We start from the raw sequence: 20,609 nt of genomic DNA, 5'->3' as shown, positions 1-20,609 counted from the left end.
GGTGATTGATCACGGTACTTTAAGGTCTGATCACAGGTTTCAGGGCAGGTTTCAGGGCAGGTTTCAGGGCAGGTCTGACCCCCAGGTAGAAAAATTGTGTCGTGAAGCTGTTCTACATCCTGCTCATTCAGATTAATCTGGATCAGTGCTGGTCTGACACATGGATGAGTGTGTAATGCATCCCTCACTCCCACACCATAGCTGAATAAAGACGCAGCAGCACCTGGACGTCTGTCTACCACATTCTCACACTCCTGCAAGCTGCTTCCTCTCACAACTGTCTGGATTAATACGTTACTCCTGCTTATGCATGCTCACGCGAACAGTTTAAATGCCCCTCCTGCCCCTCTATGGTGCACAGCTCCTGGTAACCATCAGGAGTTTTTTTTTCTTGCAGTAGCTGGTCAGAGGCCGGAAGACGGAGTCGCGGTCTGCCGTATTCCGCAATGTGTCTTCATTCATTTTGCTGAGCACATGGAAAAGCCATTCGGGGGGTGGGATTGGGGGGTGATGGGGAGGGGGAGGGGATGGGAGAAGAGGGGGGTCTGCTTTCCTGCCGGCTAGGTCTTGGACAGGCGCCGCAGTTGCCCGTATTCCCTCTACACTCTGCTCACAGGAAATAGCCCATTATTACAAAGGAGGGTGGACGAGGAGGAAGGCTCGAAACCAGGGATTTGGAAGTCTGGAGTTTTATTTGTAGACAACTTGTGCCGAGATCCAAGAGGGACCGACTAAGAGCCGATTTTATCCGCTGTCCCCAAGCAAAGAAAAGGTCAAGGCCCAAATGTCAGAAGATGAAACACAAGAGTTGAAGTTCAAACAAGATTCTCCTGCTACAGAAAACGATCTCTGATTAACGTGAAATATATTTGTGGAAACTGATAGTTAACTCGATGAGCATTACAGAGTATAGGAGCAAAAAGTGTGAAAAAACAAGGCAAAGAGGCCTGGCTGGAGTGAGGGCCTGAAACTCTCTCGCTTCATTTACTGCAGTTCATGTAGTGCGAACGCCGAGTGAATCGGATCGACTTAAAGTCACAAGCACTGACCCTAGAAGAGGTTTTTCCTGCGAGAAATCTGACGTATCCGATCTCAGGTAGAGCAACTTCCTCTCCGTGAACACTGTGGATTTCGCATAAGGAAAAAACATCTGTCTCCATGTCACTGTTACAGACTTCAGGCTAATAATCATTTATTTCGACTTCGCTGTTCAAAAGGTCAGGGGCTCGATGTCAAAGTAATGAAGCTGAAATAAATGATTAGTAGTCGAAAGTTTGGAACAGTGAGCCGCCCTCGTGAAGGCCTACAGACGGCAACATACCCGGCAACAAGCTGTCACGAGCTCGGAAAAATCTTCAGCACTTCCAGAGTAAATGAGGAAGGTGGTCACTGACTCTCATCCACCCCAAATACACAGAGCAGGGATCTACCCCCCAAAAACAAGGCCACTGTTAACAGCTCATTCCAGCTTGGTAGGCAGCTGCCAAGAAGTGTTTTGGATGGCTGACGTGTTTAGGTTGAACAGCCTGGCAGACGCTCAGCCCTCTGTGTGCCAGGGGTCAATGATTTGCAATGGAGCGTTTAAATGAAAGAGAACAGGAAGAATTCTTTAATGGCTCCACATGCAAATATGAGAAGTCACAGAGCTCCTGGTAACGAAAGAAGGTCTGCGTCACAACTCTGGAGGCCTCTTAAAGTTAGGAAAAAAACAACAGGGGGAAAAGTGCAATGTAATACAGATTTACAAAAAAGCATCAACTTCAGGTGGAGAGCTGAACAGCTGAAAGCTGCTGGAGTTTCAGCAGCACAATAACCTCCATCACCTTCAGCTATGTTGCACAACTGATTGTCCACAAACCCAACGGCTTATTTTTATTCTTCAGTTTTATTTTAGAATTAAGAAGCAGCAGTTAGAGTGCTGAGTCTGTTAGAGAAAAGCCTTTGGTGCAGGAAGCAGGTGGAGAAGATAAGAGGAGTGTGTAAGTTTCATCAGGAATGCTGTGAAGACCTAAACAAATAACACACCCGTGTGCAGCAATTATTCCACTCAAGAGCTTTAAGAACTAAAACTGCACAAAAGGATACTATCAATTATTTAACAAGTGCTTAAACTGTACATTAGAAATGAAACAAGTCAAGTGAGTTTTGTAAGGATGCGCCAGTGTGTTTGTAAAATACAGAATTTAACACAATTCAACACGGCCGACACGTCAAACTGACCACTATTCGCCTCGGCATGCTTCACTGTATCTAAACACATCACGTACAATGATTTTTTTAAACAGAAGTTCTTAGCAAAGGATGGAAATATTTTTACAATTCTGCATATATTGTGACCAGTAGGTGGCGTTGTTCAGAAACCGGTGATGTTCCGCCAAACGGACAAGGAGGAGCTGGTATATGTAGGATTTTGAAATGTAAAAAAATTCAAAATGCTGAAAAATTTCCTGACAGAAATAAAATCTGAGATAAATGTTTTGTTCGTCTTAATCCAGGGATTCAAGTGATAGAAGACACGAGTCATTTATGTAAATGTTTTGTGGTGATTGCTGTAGCGCCACCGTGTGGCTGATCAGAGCAAGGCTTTGTGCTGTTTTCTACCAGCCCTCAAAATCTATAGGCTTTAAACAATTTGGGCTCCACAATCAGTTTTAGGGCAGGAAAAACAAAACAAACAAAACAAAAAAACAAAAACAAAAACAACAACAGTAGTAATAATAATAATGATAATAATAATAATGATAATAATAATAACAACATTTCTGGCTCACTGCATAATTCCTCATGTTATTGCTGCTGTCTTCATTCTTCATTCAGGTGAGTGAAAGTGCTAGAGTGTTTGTGAAGGATATTTTTATGAACCTGGTCTTAATCATTTGTGTACATGTTTTCGTCAGTATTCATGTTCCACTCAAAAGCATTTTAAAAACCATGTTACAGCAGAACGCTGAGCCAAAGTGGCAGAAAAAAAACGGTGAAAACAGAAGGAAAAGAAAAGGAAAGAAGAAAAGGCAAAAACAGTAAAGCAGAAGAGAAACAAGAACCAGTCGGTCCCTCGGTACACGGCCCCTTAATGAAGGGCCAACGGCGGCTTTACACACATTTCCTGGAAAAAAAACCTCTTGGAACTAAATAATCGAATCTTCCTCCGTCTCTGGTAATTACAGTCAAAGCTGAATATTAATCACACGCCTCACACAGCAGCTTAAAAAGTAATAATAAAGCTGGTTCGAGTGAAGAGACTCGTCAGCCACCTCACCTCTTCATCTGAAGTGTCCTGATCGTACTCATCCACCTGAGCAGATCCACTCGATTTCACACGCTTCCCTTCTGCTTCAGCCGCTTGCTTTTCCTTCTGCAGCTTTCTGCTCTTAACCTTCTGATCCTGTAGAAAAAAGTCACAACAAAATCTGTAAGTATTTAATAAAACACTTAGAAAGAAATAACGTTTAGACATAATCAATGTTTTTTCAGACGGAATTGAAATCAAAAGTTAAAAGCAGAACATTTCCCCGAGAGGACACAGCTGGGAAAATGTTTAGCAGCTAGCAGCAGAGATGTTCTCCACAGCTGGAGCTGATGTTGATGTCCTGACTGTGTTGAGGAGTCACTCTGAATAAACAGCACTGTGCGAGTCCCGCTCCCTGATTCCGTCACGTTACTGCAGGTGGGTCCAAAAGAAAACAAAAACACAACAAGAAATGATGCTAGTGTTACTAAATGTTTGTTTACAGGGAGATCAGTGCTGCAGGATCCGAGACTCTGCTCCTGTTTCTGGAAACGTCTGGGCAGTTTTGTGAAGTTACCATGGCAACGTGCCACCAAAGTCAATCGGACATGTCTAATCGATTCCAGTCTGATGACAGTAGAGGTGTCTGATACGAAAGAAACGCATCACAATATTGGTGTATGATCCAGGAAACTGAACTGTTTCAGAAACTTATTTCCATCAGCGGTTTCTGTTCCGTTTAGTGTGCAATTTATTAAAAAAACCCTCATAATGACTCCTTTCTCAGAAAAGAGTACCATGCTGTCATTTATCACCGTCATCCAGCTGTGAAAATCTCCGCGCAGCATCACCAGAAAAACTGAAACCCAACCAGTGCTGCAGTTTTGCTCCTTTTTCTCTTCTCCATGTTTTTAAAAATCCTGACTTTGACAGAAGCTGGGCTGTGATTGACATACAGTAGATGATATACAGCAAAAGAGAAACGTGTAAGTTCAGGAAAATCTGGAGAATTCTAGACAGTAGAAAATGTCAGATTGGAGCGTGTGAGGGGTTTTCCAGGCTACCACACATCCCTAACAGAACCAGCACCACCAAGGAGCATTACAGCAAAACTACAGAAAAGCAAAAATATACACTACTCACAAAAAGTTAAGGATATTTGGCTTTTGGGTGAAATTTATGGAAAATGTAAAAAGTTCACGCTACAGTGATATTATATCATGAAAGTAGGGCATTTAAGTAGAAGCTGCAATGGTGATTTCCTCATCTCAAACAATTTATTGAAACAAAATCCAACAACAGTGGTGGGTATACCACAACAAAAAATCTCAATGTCTCAATAATCTGTCATGTGCCCTTGACCATCAATTACAGCTTGACCACGACGTCTCATGCTGTTCACGAGTCGACTTATTGTCTGCTGAGGCATGGCATTCCACTCTTCTTGAAGGGCGGCCCTCAGGTCATTGAGGTTCTGGGGTGCAGGGTTATGAGCCTCTACACGGCGACTCGGCTGATCCCAGAGGTTTTCTATGGGATTCAGGTCTGGAGAAAGTGCAGGCCACTCCATTTGAGGTACCCCAGCCTCCAGCAGCCGTTCCCTAATGATGCGACCTCGATGAGCTGGAGCATTGTCGTCCATGAAGATGAAATTAGGCCTGTGTTGTTCATGCAGGGGCACAATGACTGGATTAATGATGTTATTCAGGTAGTATTGGCTTGTCACTGTACCATTTACAAGATGTAGGGCAGTTCTGTATTGAGTGGACACACCTGCCCAGACTGTAACACCACCACAACAGTGGCTGAAGCATAGCGCTCTCCTTGACGTCTCCAACATTGTTGGCGGCCATCAATTTCTGCTCAACGTGAATCGACTTTCATCAGAGAACAGCACTGAGGCTCACCGGTCCCTCGTCCAGTGTAAATGCTCCCTGGCCCGACACCTGTGCCTGGTGGTGTGGTCAGGTACCCTTGCAGGTCGTCTAGCACGCAAACCACCCTGATGTAAACAGTTTCGAATGGTCTGACGTGACACTTGGGTTCCTCTCACCTCCCTTAAATGTGCCTGGAGTTGAGTGGCATTCATCATTCATTGGTCTTTCATTCGAAGCTCATGTAGATAATATCACTCGGGTAGCCTTCTTCCATCTCAGAAATATCACTAAGATAAGAAATTTGATGTCGCTTCATGATGCAGAAAAATTAGTTCATGCTTTTGTTACCTCTAGGTTGGATTATTGTCTTACTGTCTGGATGTTCCAGTAGGAGCAGAAACAAGCTCCAGTTAGTCCAGAACACAGCAGCTAGAGTCCTAACTAGAACCAGAAGATATGAACACATCACTCCTATTTTAGCCACACTACATTGGCTTCCAGTCAAATTTCACATTGATTATAAAATACTGTTAATAACCTATAAAGCACTAAATGGTCTCGCGCCGCAGTACCTGAGCGATCTTTTATGATCCGCCATGCCTACTCCGATCAAAGGGTGCAGGTTATTTGGTAGTACCTCAAGTAGCAAAGGCTACAGCAGGGGGCGGAGCTTTTTCTTTCAAAGCCCCACCGTTATGGAACAGCCTTCCAGTTAGTGTTCTGGATTCAGACACAGTCTCAATGTTTAAGTCCAGGCTGAAGACACATTTGTTTAGTCAAGCTTTTAATGTATAGTTTTCTTAGGTAAAGGAGCAGATTTGGAAGGTTCATGGGCATAGAGTGTTTGGTGTACTGGGATGTGTTGGATGCTGTCATCTTACCACCATCAGGTTTGCTGACTGAAGTGGTTGGATGCTTTATGTCCCGGGAAGCCTTCATGTCCGTCACCTTCTGGATCTCCCTTTTAGTTATGCTGTCATAGCTAGTCTCGCCGGAGTCCCTGCCTGCACTTTATACATAATTCTCTTTACACATAATTGTCTTTAAACATCACATAATCAGAAACTTAATATCTTTCTTTTTCTCTCTCTGTCGAGCTATACACCCCACTCCTGAGCTCCCAGTGTTCGCCAGTTTCCAGTATGACCGCTGCCCTACCCCTGTCGGAGTCTCGTCGCTTGATGGTGCCCACTGATGCTGTGGATGGATCTGTGTGGACCAGGAGACAGCCATGGACAGAGCCACTTGGTGACTTTCACACCATCACAGATATGCCATTTCATCTGTCAGCCCGTGACAGCAAAGAACTAGTGTTTATAATGACCTTAGAAACTACACTGACCTAATAGTCATTGTATTGCTGTTGTAGAAAGGACATTAAATCAGTTACAGTTACATTATTTTCTGTTTAGTGTCACCCAAATGAGGATGGGTTCCCTTCTGAGCCTGGTTCCTCTCAAGGTTTCTTCCTTTCCATCCCAGGGAGTTTTTCCTTGCCACCGTTGCCACAGGCTTGCTCATTAGGGATAAAATAGTCTAATTATAGAATTTAATAATTTATTCTTATTTCTAGTTTTTAATTAGTTAACTAATTTTAATTAGTTATTTTTTATTATTATTTTTCATTTTCCCCTCCCCTTTCTCTGTTTCTTCTTTTGTAAAGCTGTTTTGAGACAATGTTCATTGTAAAAGGCGCTATACAAAATAAATTGAATTGAACTGAATCATCTGGTTCCGCAGGGCACTGTTCACAATGAAGCGGTCATCAACGTGGGATGTGGCCAAAGGACGTCCACTTCTATGCCTTTCTGTGACTCTCCCAGTCTCTCTGTATCTCTGTCCCAACCTGCTGATGACACTCTGTGACACTCTAAGCTCAGTGGACACTTCCCTCTGAGAACATCCTGTTTGAAGCCTCACAATGGCGAGGTTCTGTTGATCAGTTGTTAGGTGTGGTCTTGGTCTCATGATGTCAAAATGTGAACAGCATGATGAAGAGGACTGTTTAAATACCAATTCTAACTGAACCAGAAAATTTATTGGTGGATTCATGGATCAAACATCAGTTGTGAATTTTGCCGTTAAGCACCTTGTTAGAGAACAGCAAGTTCTGCAAAAAGTACTGAAACACTGAACAGTTGGACATGTGCATTCAGAAGTGTAGAGAAGGTCAAATTAAGTTCACCTGGAAAGGTTATAGTGCATTTTAGGTGAATCCTGAAATTTCACCTGAAAGCTGAATATCCTTAACTTTTTGTGAGTAGTGTATATACACACTTCAACACTCGCACATCTGACCGATGTTCAGACAAATCTCTTCTGCTGGACGCTCATCTTCAGAGTTTGTCTTAACTGCAGCAGTGTCAGTGGGAGAGGCTGGATTTTTAGGAGTTTCTGGATGTTGAAGGATTGCTGGTTGGTGTTCATGAGGAGTCAGTCATTCATCCACATCCATGAACAGAAACACCTCAGCCAGGTCCACCAGCTTAAATGGAAATTATTTCACCCAAACCTTACTTTTTTTGGACAGAACTGTCATACAAAAAATGCATGTGGAGATCTATCCACCAAAAACAACATTACTTTCCATTTCCCAGTCTTAAATCCTGCGTCCTGCATGGCAGCGTAACAGTGTGCAATGTTTTATTGCACAAACTTCCTCCATGTGATTTACACACAGGACATTTGGTCAGGGACATCGAGGAGTAAATCCCACAGCGCTGACCTTTATTCAGTAAGTCACTTGCTCAGGAAAAGCAGAGCCATCAGACGCAAACATAAAAGGGACGATTTAAGCTCCAGCTTGTCCCAGGAGGCAGTGAGAGTCAGGTGAGGAACCCATGTTAATTTATGGCTCTGGGGTGTCCTGATATCTTTTGGAACGCAGAATTAAGTGAAACACTTCCTCCCTGTTGTCTAGTTAAATCCACATCAAGCTAGCTGAGCCGTTTCAAAAGAAATGGCCTCCAGAAACCTGGGAGATGGGATTTTTTTTTCCCCTCGCCTGCCCTGAAAAGTTAAACACAAGGTGAAAAGGATTTTTAAAGAGTGTTTCATGTGAATAATAATCAGAAAACAAATCTAGATGAACTAACCACAGAGAAACATCCACTCATCACTAATATGCTCCTGGAGCGCCAAATTTCTTCAAAGGTTTCATTCCAACACGAAATGGAAATGATTCAATCCATCTTCTCACTGACAAGTTGTGTAACTGCTTTATCCTGCTCGGGATCTCAGTGGATCTGGAACCTCTCCTGGGAGTGAGGTGGGAACACACCCTGGATGGGAGACCAGTCCAGGACATCATACAATCATATCAACCTCTAAGGGTTTTTACCAACTGCCATGTTTTTGGAAGGTAGCAGGAAACCCAGGAGGAAACCCACATGAAGACGGGAGAACCTGTGCAGGAACTCGAGACAGGGAGCTGTGAGGAGGCAATGCTGCCCACTGCACCAACAAACCACACATCATCCATCATCATCTTCAGAAACTTCAGCAGAAAATCCAAATCATTTCCACAACTGAATATTTAAGAGTTAAGGGTCTTACTCAAGGGTCTAGCAGTAGCAGCTTGGTGCTCCTGGGATTCTAAACTCACAACCTTCCAACCAGTAAGTCCACCATCTTTACCACTAAGCTACCACTGCACTGCGGTATGACCATGCTGGCTCTGTACATGTGCATCTTTATCTTTGAGCTAATGCTTTGCTCCTTGCTTAGAAAAATCATCAGAGTACACACATATACGTCTATGTTTCTACTGCGATAGTGACGATAAATCAAGCGTGCTTCAAGATGAAAAGCTGTGGTCTGTGAGGGGGAAAAGAGTGGGGGAAATTTGAATCAAATGCCCATGGCAACTTGCTCCTTTTATAATTCTGAACAGTTGTGAATCACCTAAACTTCTAAAAATCACTGAACGTGGTTTGGAGCGCAGCACATGATAAACCGGAGCCAGTAATCTTCAGAACATCCGTTTCAAATCTGAGCACCTCCAGTGGCCCTGTGGGTGAACAAACACACACCTACGCAGCGATCATCATGCGAGGTAAGCGTACACACACACACACAGAGTCGTGTGTTGGCTGCCTTATTGTAATTTTTCTTATGCAGGCCCCAAATCCCTCATTATTCCGTTGCTTCCTGTGAGCTGCGGATGAGTGAGTGAGTGAGTGTGGAACACCATTACCCAATTAAAAGTGCACCTAATCAGTGAAGGTCCACAGCACCGCCTCAAACGCTGGAGGTCATAATCAGGAGAACTTCCATCAGCCCCCTCTACCCGCCCACAGTCGGCTGCTTGTCAAGTCTAGGAAGAGGAATCTTGTGTCTTGGCGATGGAAGTAGACCAGACACGTCCGTGGAGTGGCACTTGTGCGTGGGAGTGCAATTTGTGAGAGGAAGAAGCCTTCCTGGTAAGATGAACCCCATTTCGCCTTTCCACCCACTCACTAACAGCGTGAATGTGGCCGCTGCTGGATCAGAGCCATGACTGCTGCGCCGACTCTCCCCGGGATCATAAAACTTCTCCAGCAGCTGCATTAACTTCTGCCTGGTGTGCATCATGGTCCAGACCCAGTGAAATAAGGAGGAAAAAAGAGGAGCTAGATGGATTATAAAGCTGAAAGGAGAACATTGAGGCCCACTGAGTGACCCTGAGTGAACACTTCAAGGTTTCAGATTTGATTCAGTTTCCTGTGATCACAGACACATCTACTGTACAATCGATACTCTGCTCCATCCTCAAGCATTAAACAACTCCAGGTGTATTCTATATTTAAAGCTGCATGAGGTCCTGAAGCTGTAATATCTTTTCAGTCCCATTTTCAATACCGCATTTAAATAATAAAGCACTAGCCAGAGGAGACTGGCTTCCCTACTGAGTCTGCTTAAATTTGTATAAATGTACATCCTGAATTTATACATTTCTTTAGAGCTACTTTGTGACAATGTGCCTTGTTAGAAGCACTATACAAGGTACACTGAGCTAGCTGACCTTCGCTCATTAGGTGAATCGGACAGCGTGTCCTAATTTGACTCAGAAGGGCAACAAGTTTATGACTAAAAAGAGACTAAGTTAGTTCATGTCTGCACATTGTGGAAAAGTTGTTAGATGACTGCAGTGCAGAAAAGTAAAAACAAATTTAAAACAAAGCTAGAATTGAATCGTGTTTACTCAAACAACATGCAATATAAGAGCTTTGTCTGTAAAGCTACCACTTGTTACTTCACATCCTGGACATCACCAGAACACCACCTGGTCACTGGCACTGGCAGCTTTGTGTTTTCCAGCAGAATAATAAATAATTTTGAATTACTTATACACAAGTGCTGCTCATTAATACACTTTAGGACCTGAACCCTGTGGATACTTGAGCATCAGGCCCAAACTCTTAAAAAATTTAATTCTCTCTGTAATGCAGTTTCCCTTCACTGGAACTAAGAGACTCAAACCCTGTTCCAGCATGACAATGCCCCTGAGCACAAAGCACAGAGCTCCATGAAGACATGGTGTTAAGGCTGGAGTGGAAGAACTGGAAAGGCTTCACAGAAGAGAGAGTGGAGTTGATTAGAAGAGTAAAGAGGAATAAATCTGGACGGAAACGTTCAACAAGCACATATGGGTGTGATGGTCGGGGTGCACATACTTTTGGCTGTATGGTGTAAGAATGCATGCTGTTTTTTTTAGTGAAATGGTCCAGTTCTTCTCATAGCTGTTTTCTATACATGATCATACATGTGACAATAAGACCATCTTTAAAAAGGTCTGTTTTTGAAACTGCTTCATTATGAAACCATGCATGATACTGCTTTTGTACATTACAAATAATTTTACAGCCATCATGTGGATGCTCGAGTAAAAGTGGTGTATGGGGTCTGGAAGGGGCAAACATTACCTCCACTACCGACATTACCTCCTCTACCGACATTACCTCTTTATCTTCCAATACCTCCTCAACACACTGCTCAGGTGCTTTATAAAAAGGAATATATACTAAATTTACATGTAAACATTCACGCTCCTACAGTCGCTCAGGATTATTACTCTTCTGTCTGTCATTGTTTAAAGCACCATTATTCAGGAGGAATAATTCACCTAGCATTTAGTCAGTGGTGCTGGATTAATTACAGGTTACAATCAGGAATGCAGACAAAGCAGAAGTCAGGACTGCGAATACATGTCAAGAAATGTCTCATTAAATTATAAAAAGCAGTAAATGATATTAACCAGACATTTCTAACAGACATCAATGTTTACATACCTCTGTTAAAATGACAGGTTTTTGTGATGTAAAATATGAAAACAAGAGTCATTTCACTCTAAATGAAAAATTGCCACATATAAAAAATAAATAAACAATAATCAAAAACAATTTAGGGAAAAATAGGAACAAATTTTTTAGTATTAGCAAAAATGTCATGACATACAAAGTTGCATAAGATTGCACACAACTAAACTTGTACTTTGTTGGAGATGTTTTCCCAGCCTTTCTTGCAATAATCTTTCAGATCCATCAGACCTCAGAGGTTTTTGTGAGATTCAGGTCAGGGCACTGGCTCATTCAAAACGTCTGCCTAAGTGTTTCCTGTGTTTATGAGGATGTGTGTTTTGAGTCATTGTTGTGCTGAAATAACAGACACATGAAGGTTTTATACTGAAATCAACTGGACTCTGAGCTTTTCATGCCCTTCCTTCAGCCCTAAAGCGTAATGCTACCTCTACCATGCTGCTCTTTTGAAGATGTGCTTTTTTGCATCCGAAACATATCTTTTGGTATTGGTCCCATACTTCTGAAAAAAGGTTTTAGTCCAGCCAGCCTACCCCAGTGCCCAGTCATGATGAATATGAGAGCTTGTTGTGACACACACACACACACACTGCACTCCATACACACACAGATCACATTCATTACAGAAAAAACAGGAAAAGTCTCTAATGGCTTCATGTAGTGAGGTCAGTGCCACTGCTGTGGTCAGTGCGCACTGAGATGTGGCACTTTAAGAACAACGAGCTTCCACACGACTCATTAACATGACGGCTGATGAGTTATGAGCTCGCACAGAGGCTTTATGAAGCTCATGTGAATAATGAAAACTGTCCCATTGCACATTTGAAATGAAATAGAATTAAAGATACAGAAAGTGCCCTCTCGCCTGCTCACTACCACTAATGTCCGGCTAGAGGGCAGTAGTGAGAGCACTGAGGAGTGACCGAGCCCTCTGAGGGGGAAGTTTTCATTTATTTACATTTTTAAATCATGCTATAATGTAAATTAAAATACAAGGACAAACTTCAGAGCACAAAAGTCCAAGTTTTAGATTAACTGAACCAAATCTCACAAACAATATGCATGTTAAATAATATGTAAATTACATGCACGTTAAGATCATATGTGCAATGCAAAAGCACCTTTACTGTACATTTTGTATATACAGCATATTTCATTTATATTCATTTCTCTTGTGTAAATCTGAAGCAGTCTCTGGCAAAAGTATTTCCGTCAGGATTAATAAAGTCCTACCTTATTTTTTGCTTTCTATACTGATAGCTCTGCCTATAAAAGCAGAAACCACAACAAACCCAGGCCTCCACGTCTAAATGCTAGCTATGAAGCCTAAAGTGCTTAAAGCCAGGATCTGCACTTCACTCGCTCCTTCTCTTGTCCACATTCATCTCTTTTCATCAGTCTGCAGGACAATGTTCCTGACCTCTACTGAACTGCTTTTTTATATTTTTTAGCAAATTCTAATCTGCTTTTGAGACTTTTTTTTACTAATTTGAAGTACAGGTGAGATTTGTGATACCTCTGAGATTTTTCTTCAATTATTATGCTTTGAAGAACTAAAAAACTAGAAGGTAAGACAATTATGAGCTAAAATAAGCACAAAATAATAATAATAATAATAATAATAATAATAATAATAATAATAATAATAGCCTTCATCCCTGGTGAAGTTGTGTGAAACAGCTAGCTGTACAAGTCTGTTACTGGCTCAGGTCTACTGCCAAGTTAGTTGGTTTAACTAATAAACCTCGGACACTAAACCCCTGAAGATGAGCACCAGCCCTTTGCTCTGTCTCAGCACTGAGCGCTCGCACCGCGGGTACAAACACGGCACTAACTGGATCGTAGCATCGCTAATGTGCACATCTCTCCACAAGGTTTCACTCTAAGTCTATTCACCGCTGATCCACTCAGAATTTGACCTGATGATCTGGTGACTTCCACAGAGAGTTTTTCCTCGCCACACTCGCCTCAGATTTGCTCATTGAGGATTAATACTGATAAATTTACATACAAGTCTAATATTAGTCTTGAACTGTTTGTTTAACATTAATCTGGGACTTTTGCACCATGTTTCTTATGTTCTGTAAAGCTGCTTTGAGAATGTCGATTGTTAAAAGATCTATACAAATAAAATTCAACTGAATTGAACCTTTTATCAAACTCATACTACAGCTCATTCCTCTGTGCTCCGGCTGTGTAAAAGCTCACACTGCTGCCATCTTCATAACATCTTCATAATCTCCTTCATAACTTTATCATACACAACACTCAGGCTAACCATGACCAACACAGTGTGAGACTCAAATGTCTCATTTTCCCCATCATTATCATCATCTACAGTGTTAGTAGTGTTAGATTTGACACTTTACTGTAAAACTAATTTAAACCTAAAGTACAGTGTTTACTGTTTTCATTCAGAATATTTTGGAGGTGTTCAAATGACACTCAACATGTACAGGCAGGTCCATTAATATTTGGACATTTACAAAACTCTTATTTTTGCTGTCTGCCACAGCGTGTTAGAAACTAAGTAATAAATATGAGCTCAAAGTTCAGCTTTAAAAACATCTAAATTTGATGTGTACGGACTTACAACACTCCTTACAGGTTCCTCTGAAGCTCATTTTGAAGGACCAGAAGTAAATAATAAACAAACTAATCATCAGAAACTAAACTGTTCATCTTATTCTTAGGGGATTGCAGTTATTCATGATGGTAATCCACACAAAAACCTAGATATAAATTCAACATGTTTGAAGTTCTTAATTATAATAATTTAACATATGTAGTCACAGAAAAAAAATCAATCGACTGAGGCGAATATGCTAATTAATATTTACAGGCCTGCAGGATCATATCCTGAAGTCCTTTGTGAATTTCATCTCAAACTCAGCTCACGCCACAACACGCCACAACGCACACGCCACAACACGCCACAACGCACACGCCACAATGCACAGAGCACACGCCACAACGCACACGCCACAACACGCCACAACGCACAGAGCACACGCCACAACACACAGAGCACACGCCACAACGCACACGCCACAACGCACACGCCACAACGCACACGCCACAACGCACACGCCACAACGCACAGAGCACACGCCACAACACACAGAGCACACGCCACAACACACAGAGCACACGCCACAACACGCCACAACACACAGAGCACACGCCACAACACGCCACAACGCACAGAGCACACGCCACAACACACCACAACGCACAGAGCACACGCCACAACACACAGAGCACACGCCACAACACACAGAGCACACGCCACAACACACAGAGCACACGCCACAACACACACGCCACAACACGCCACAACGCACACGCCACAACGCACAGAGCACACGCCACAACGCACAGAGCACACGCCACAACACACAGAGCACACGCCACAACACACAGAGCACACGCCACAACACGCCACAACACACAGAGCACACGCCACAACACACCACAACGCACAGAGCACACGCCACAACACACAGAGCACACGCCACAACACACAGAGCACACGCCACAACACACAGAGCACACGCCACAACACACAGAGCACACGCCACAACACACAGAGCACACGCCACAACACACAGAGCACACGCCACAACACACCACAACACACAGAGCACACGCCACAACGCACCACAACACACAGAGCACACGCCACAACGCACCACAACGCACAGAGCACACGCCACAACGCACCACAATGCACAGAGCACACGCCACAACACACAGAGCACACGCCACAACACACAGAGCACACGCCACAACACACAGAGCACACGCCACAACACACAGAGCACACGCCACAACACACAGAGCACACGCCACAACACACCACAACACACAGAGCACACGCCACAACGCACCACAACACACAGAGCACACGCCACAACGCACCACAACGCACAGAGCACACGCCACAACGCACCACAACGCACAGAGCACACGCCACAACACACAGAGCACACGCCACAACACACCACAACACACAGAGCACACGCCACAACGCACCACAACACACAGAGCACACGCCACAACGCACCACAACGCACAGAGCACACGCCACAACGCACAGAGCACACGCCACAACGCACCACAACGCACAGAGCACACGCCACAACGCACAGAGCACACGCCACAACACACCACAACACACAGAGCACACGCCACAACACACAAAGCACACGCCACAACGCACCACAACGCACAGAGCACACGCCACAACACACAGAGCACACGCCACAACACACCACAACACACACAGAGCACACGCCACACAGCACACCACAACGCACAGAGCACACGCCACACAGCACACCACAACACACAGAGCACACGCCACACCACACCACAACGCACAGAGCACACGCCACACCACACGCCACAACGCACAGAGCACACGCCACACCACACGCCACAACGCACAGAGCACACGCCACACCACACCACAACGCACAGAGCACACGCCACACCACACCACAACGCACAGAGCACACGCCACACCACACCACAACGCACAGAGCACACGCCACACCACACCACAACGCACAGAGCACACGCCACACCACACCACAACGCACAGAGCACACGCCACACCACACCACAACGCACAGAGCACACGCCACACCACACCACAACGCACAGAGCACACGCCACACCACAACACACACAGAGCACACGCCACAGCACACCACAACGCACAGAGCACACGCCACAACGCACAGAGCACACGCCACAACACACAGAGCACACGCCACAACGCACCACAACGCACAGAGCACACGCCACAACGCACAGAGCACACGCCACAACGCACAGAGCACACGCCACAACGCACACGCCACAACACGCCACAACGCACACGCCACAACGCACAGAGCACACGCCACAACGCACAGAGCACACGCCACAACACACAGAGCACACGCCACAACACGCCACAACACACAGAGCACACGCCACAACACGCCACAACGCACAGAGCACACGCCACAACACACAGAGCACACGCCACAACACACCACAACGCACAGAGCACACGCCACAACACACAGAGCACACGCCACAACACACCACAACGCACAGAGCACACGCCACACAGCACACCACAACACACACAGAGCACACGCCACACAGCACACCACAACGCACAGAGCACACGCCACACCACAACGCACAGAGCACACGCCACACCACACCACAACGCACAGAGCACACGCCACACCACAACACACACAGAGCACACGCCACACAGCACACCACAACGCACAGAGCACACGCCACAACGCACAGAGCACACGCCACAACACACAGAGCACACGCCACAACACACAGAGCACACGCCACAACGCACAGAGCACACGCCACAACGCACAGAGCACACGCCACAACACACAGAGCACACGCCACAACACACAGAGCACACGCCACAACGCACCACAACGCACAGAGCACACGCCACACCACGCCACAACACACAGAGCACACGCCACAACACACCACAACACACAGAGCACACGCCACACCACGCCACAACACACAGAGCACACACCACAACACACAGAGCACACGCCACACGCCACACAGCACACCACAACACACACAGAGCACACGCCACACCACAACACACACAGAGCACACGCCACACAGCACACCACAACGCACAGAGCACACGCCACACCACACCACAACGCACAGAGCACACGCCACACCACAACACACACAGAGCACACGCCACACAGCACACCACAACGCACAGAGCACACGCCACAACGCACAGAGCACACGCCACAACGCACAGAGCACACGCCACAACACACAGAGCACACGCCACAACACACAGAGCACACGCCACAACACACAGAGCACACGCCACAACGCACAGAGCACACGCCACAACACACAGAGCACACGCCACAACGCACCACAACGCACAGAGCACACGCCACACCACGCCACAACACACAGAGCACACGCCACAACACACCACAACACACAGAGCACACGCCACAACACACAGAGCACACGCCACACCACGCCACAACACACAGAGCACACACCACAACACACCACAACACACAGAGCACACGCCACACGCCACACAGCACACCACAACACACACAGAGCACACGCCACACCACAACACACACAGAGCAGTGTGCGTGATCTAAGGGAAGGGGGCGGGGCTTCCACGCTCACATCATTCAAGCTTTTATTGTCATCGTGTTGGACATGAAAGAAAAGGAAACCAGTTGGGGGAATCCTGAGACAATTAGAATACTGAGGTTACAAAATGATAAACTTTAAATAATAACCAGATAAACACTAAATTCAGGCAGTACAGAGTATGGAATCTGTACAGTAAGCATAACGCAGACACATACAGGTCAGCAGCACTGCTCAGTATAACAGACGCTTTAATAAATGAATAAACGCTTTAGGTTTTGTTGATGAAGTGAATCTCAGTGCCGCATTTAAACTCAAAAACACCAGCAGCTGTACCGCTTTCTTTAAGATATCCTTCAAAAAGACCAATACTGCTTAACTTGATCCACAAAAACCCTGAAGACACACGGAACAGGGTGAGTAAAGACTCTTCTCTGTACTGGTCAGATGACAGACTCAAACTTCACAAGACAATCGTGTTTATTAAATCAGACCTCTGTTCACTCCCTCAGACTGTAATCAGACCTTCATGAGAAAATGAAAGGACTGGACTCAAGACAAAACAAAGTCCATCATAGAGTTAAACACTGAGAAAATTCTAATCAGTAAATGTTCTCTGAACATAATAATGTATACCTGAGTTTTGCCTGCAGTTTTGGTGGAAGTCTCACTGCTCTCTGCTTCACTCTTTCCGTTTTCATTGACATCTGCCTCTTCTGCCTCATCATCATCATCATCATCATCACTCTCATCATCACTTCCAGAGTCTTCAAGCCCGGAGAAGACACTCTCCTCACTGTCCGAGAGATCATCATTCCCTTCATCACTGTCATCCAGATGACCGCCGTCTGTAGTGAAGAGCTGTGAATAAACAGGACAGAAGTTTAACGCTCGAGTTTCTCCAGACATTACATTCAGAAGGTTTTAATAATCACGTGAACAGTTTAAACCAGCTCTACTGCCTGCACGTGTCACCACAGTTAAGAGTCTTTAATGCCGGCAGCAGAGGAGCTGAACCCAGTCCGTGAGATGGTCTGATCAAATTAATCGAGAACCGATCTCATAACCTCTACAGTCAACTCCAGACACGAGCACACGGTACACAGCGTGTATTTGAGCGGAACACTGGAGTTCTGAACAACTTCTCCAGCGCCTACTGTTAGCAGTTGTTAGCACGACATAAACATCAGTACAAAACATTATTCCAGACTATCCGAAGTTAAAGTAAGAGATCCATGTCCATACATTTTCCTCGTCTTCCTCGACGTTTCGTTTCTTCGATTTAACTTTACTCATTTCGCTGTTTTTCTGTGTTCCAGCTCTTAACTCAGGCATGCCGGAGCTCCTGCTGCAACCATGTGGGATTCAAATGAGGTCAGGGGTCAAAGGTTAAAATCGTCTCGACGAAACGATTCTGAAATATTTTTAAATATATATTTATATAAGTAAGTAAATAAATAATAAATATCTGAATATTTGTTGCGTGAGTAATTAGCAACGTTTTTTATTTCGTTCACGTTTTACTCGACAAAAAGAGAGGTCAAAGTTAAAACCGTGTCGAGGTAAATAATAACATAAATGAATTTTAATGGACGGCATTTGGTGTAAAATACGTGTCAAAAAATACAATATAAAATTTATATTTATACTTTTAACATTTCAGCGAGCATATTTTATTTTAGCGTTTGACCGAAAATTGTAACGATTTTTAGTGACGTTAAAGAAAAGCGACTCGCACGTACCCGTGTGGCGATTTTTTCCTGCGCAGCTGATAGACATGGCGTTATGATGGAAATTTCCGTTTAGCGGTGCTGTGAGGAGAAGTGTAACCCACCGAGCTCTGAGCTGCGTGTCGCACACTGAGTGCGAGAGACAGAAAAAAACAACTCGAGTGTTGTTCGCGGAGAGTCAGTGCTTAGAGATCAGGGCTTACTTTAGGTAAACGGGCTCCTTTTCTAACTTGTTTAGCGATCGAGCTAATGCTTACCTAAAACAGCTAGCTGAACTCGGCCTAAGTTTAAGCGAGCTTTATTTCAGTCTCCGACATGGAGCTCCACACCGCCAGCTCCGGCGCCCTGCTGCTGGCGGGGAACAACGTGCCCGCTTTCCTCACCAAACTCTGGACGCTGGTCGATGATCCAGACACGGATCCCTTAATCTGCTGGAGTCCAGTAAGTCCAGCGCTGATTAGCCTAGCCTAGCCTAGCCTAGCCAGCTAGCAGCAGTGTTTAGAGTGACAGAAGTGAAGTTAATAGCAGCAGCACAGGGCAGGGTCAGAAAGTGAGCGGATTTACAGGTGTATCTGTTACTGATCATGTGTCTGAGTGTAATGATGAGGTTTCTGCTCTGGTTTACTGACTTAACTAGTCATGATTGTTGTTGAGGAGGAGCTGATGAAACATCAGCATAACATCTGTAATGCTCGGACAGCGGGGTGTGTAGTGAGAGCTGTGTGTGTGTGTGTGTGTGTGTAGTGAGAGCTGTGTGTGTGTAGTGAGAGCTGTGTGTGTGTGTAGTGAGAGCTGTGTGTGTGTAGTGAGAGCTGTGTGTGTGTGTGTGTGTAGTGAGAGCTGTGTGTGTGTGTGTGTGTGTAGTGAGAGCTGTGTGTGTGTGTGTAGTGAGAGCTGTGTGTGTGTGTGTAGTGAGAGCTGTGTGTGTGTGTAGTGAGAGCTGTGTGTGTGTGTGTAGTGAGAGCTGTGTGTGTGTGTGTAGTGAGAGCTGTGTGTGTGTGTGTGTGTGTAGTGAGAGCTGTGTGTGTGTGTGTGTAGTGAGAGCTGTGTGTGTGTGTGTAGTGAGAGCTGTGTGTGTGTGTGTAGTGAGAGCTGTGTGTGTGTGTGTAGTGAGAGCTGTGTGTGTGTGTGTGTGTGTGTAGTGAGAGCTGTGTGTGTGTGTGTGTGTAGTGAGAGCTGTGTGTGTGTGTAGTGAGAGCTGTGTGTGTGTGTGTGTGTGTAGTGAGAGCTGTGTGTGTGTGTGTGTGTGTAGTGAGAGCTGTGTGTGTGTGTGTGTAGTGAGAGCTGT

The 20,609-nt window shown here is 44.9% G+C and overlaps 2 protein-coding genes across 5 annotated transcripts in view; one reads left to right on the top strand and one right to left on the bottom strand.

The window, feature by feature from the left end:
• Window positions 1-18,985, bottom strand: part of bop1 (BOP1 ribosomal biogenesis factor) — a 53,380-nt gene extending 34,395 nt beyond the window's left edge. The window contains exons 1-3 of the mRNA XM_058377434.1: window positions 18,837-18,985; window positions 18,228-18,452; window positions 3,260-3,385 (exon numbers count right to left, since the gene is read on the bottom strand). Of these exons, the coding sequence (XP_058233417.1) occupies window positions 3,260-3,385; window positions 18,228-18,452; window positions 18,837-18,926 (441 nt within the window). The 5' untranslated portion in view covers window positions 18,927-18,985. The remainder of the gene's footprint in view (window positions 1-3,259; window positions 3,386-18,227; window positions 18,453-18,836) is intronic.
• Window positions 18,986-19,331: 346 nt separating this feature from the next.
• hsf1 (heat shock transcription factor 1) overlaps window positions 19,332-20,609 on the top strand; it is a 39,417-nt gene continuing 38,139 nt past the window's right edge. For 2 of the 4 annotated variants that reach the window (XM_058377436.1, XM_058377437.1), the window contains exon 1: window positions 19,332-19,762. In XM_058377436.1, the coding sequence (XP_058233419.1) occupies window positions 19,637-19,762 (126 nt within the window). In that variant the 5' untranslated portion in view covers window positions 19,332-19,636. The remainder of the gene's footprint in view (window positions 19,763-20,609) is intronic. The other 2 variants (XM_058377439.1, XM_058377435.1) reach the window with 1 other exon arrangement.

This window comes from Hemibagrus wyckioides, linkage group LG24, assembly GCF_019097595.1.
Source record: "Hemibagrus wyckioides isolate EC202008001 linkage group LG24, SWU_Hwy_1.0, whole genome shotgun sequence".
Lineage (NCBI taxonomy): Eukaryota > Metazoa > Chordata > Actinopteri > Siluriformes > Bagridae > Hemibagrus > Hemibagrus wyckioides.
Note: the sequence above shows the minus strand (reverse complement) of the source record. Positions and strands in the feature narration are given on the sequence as shown.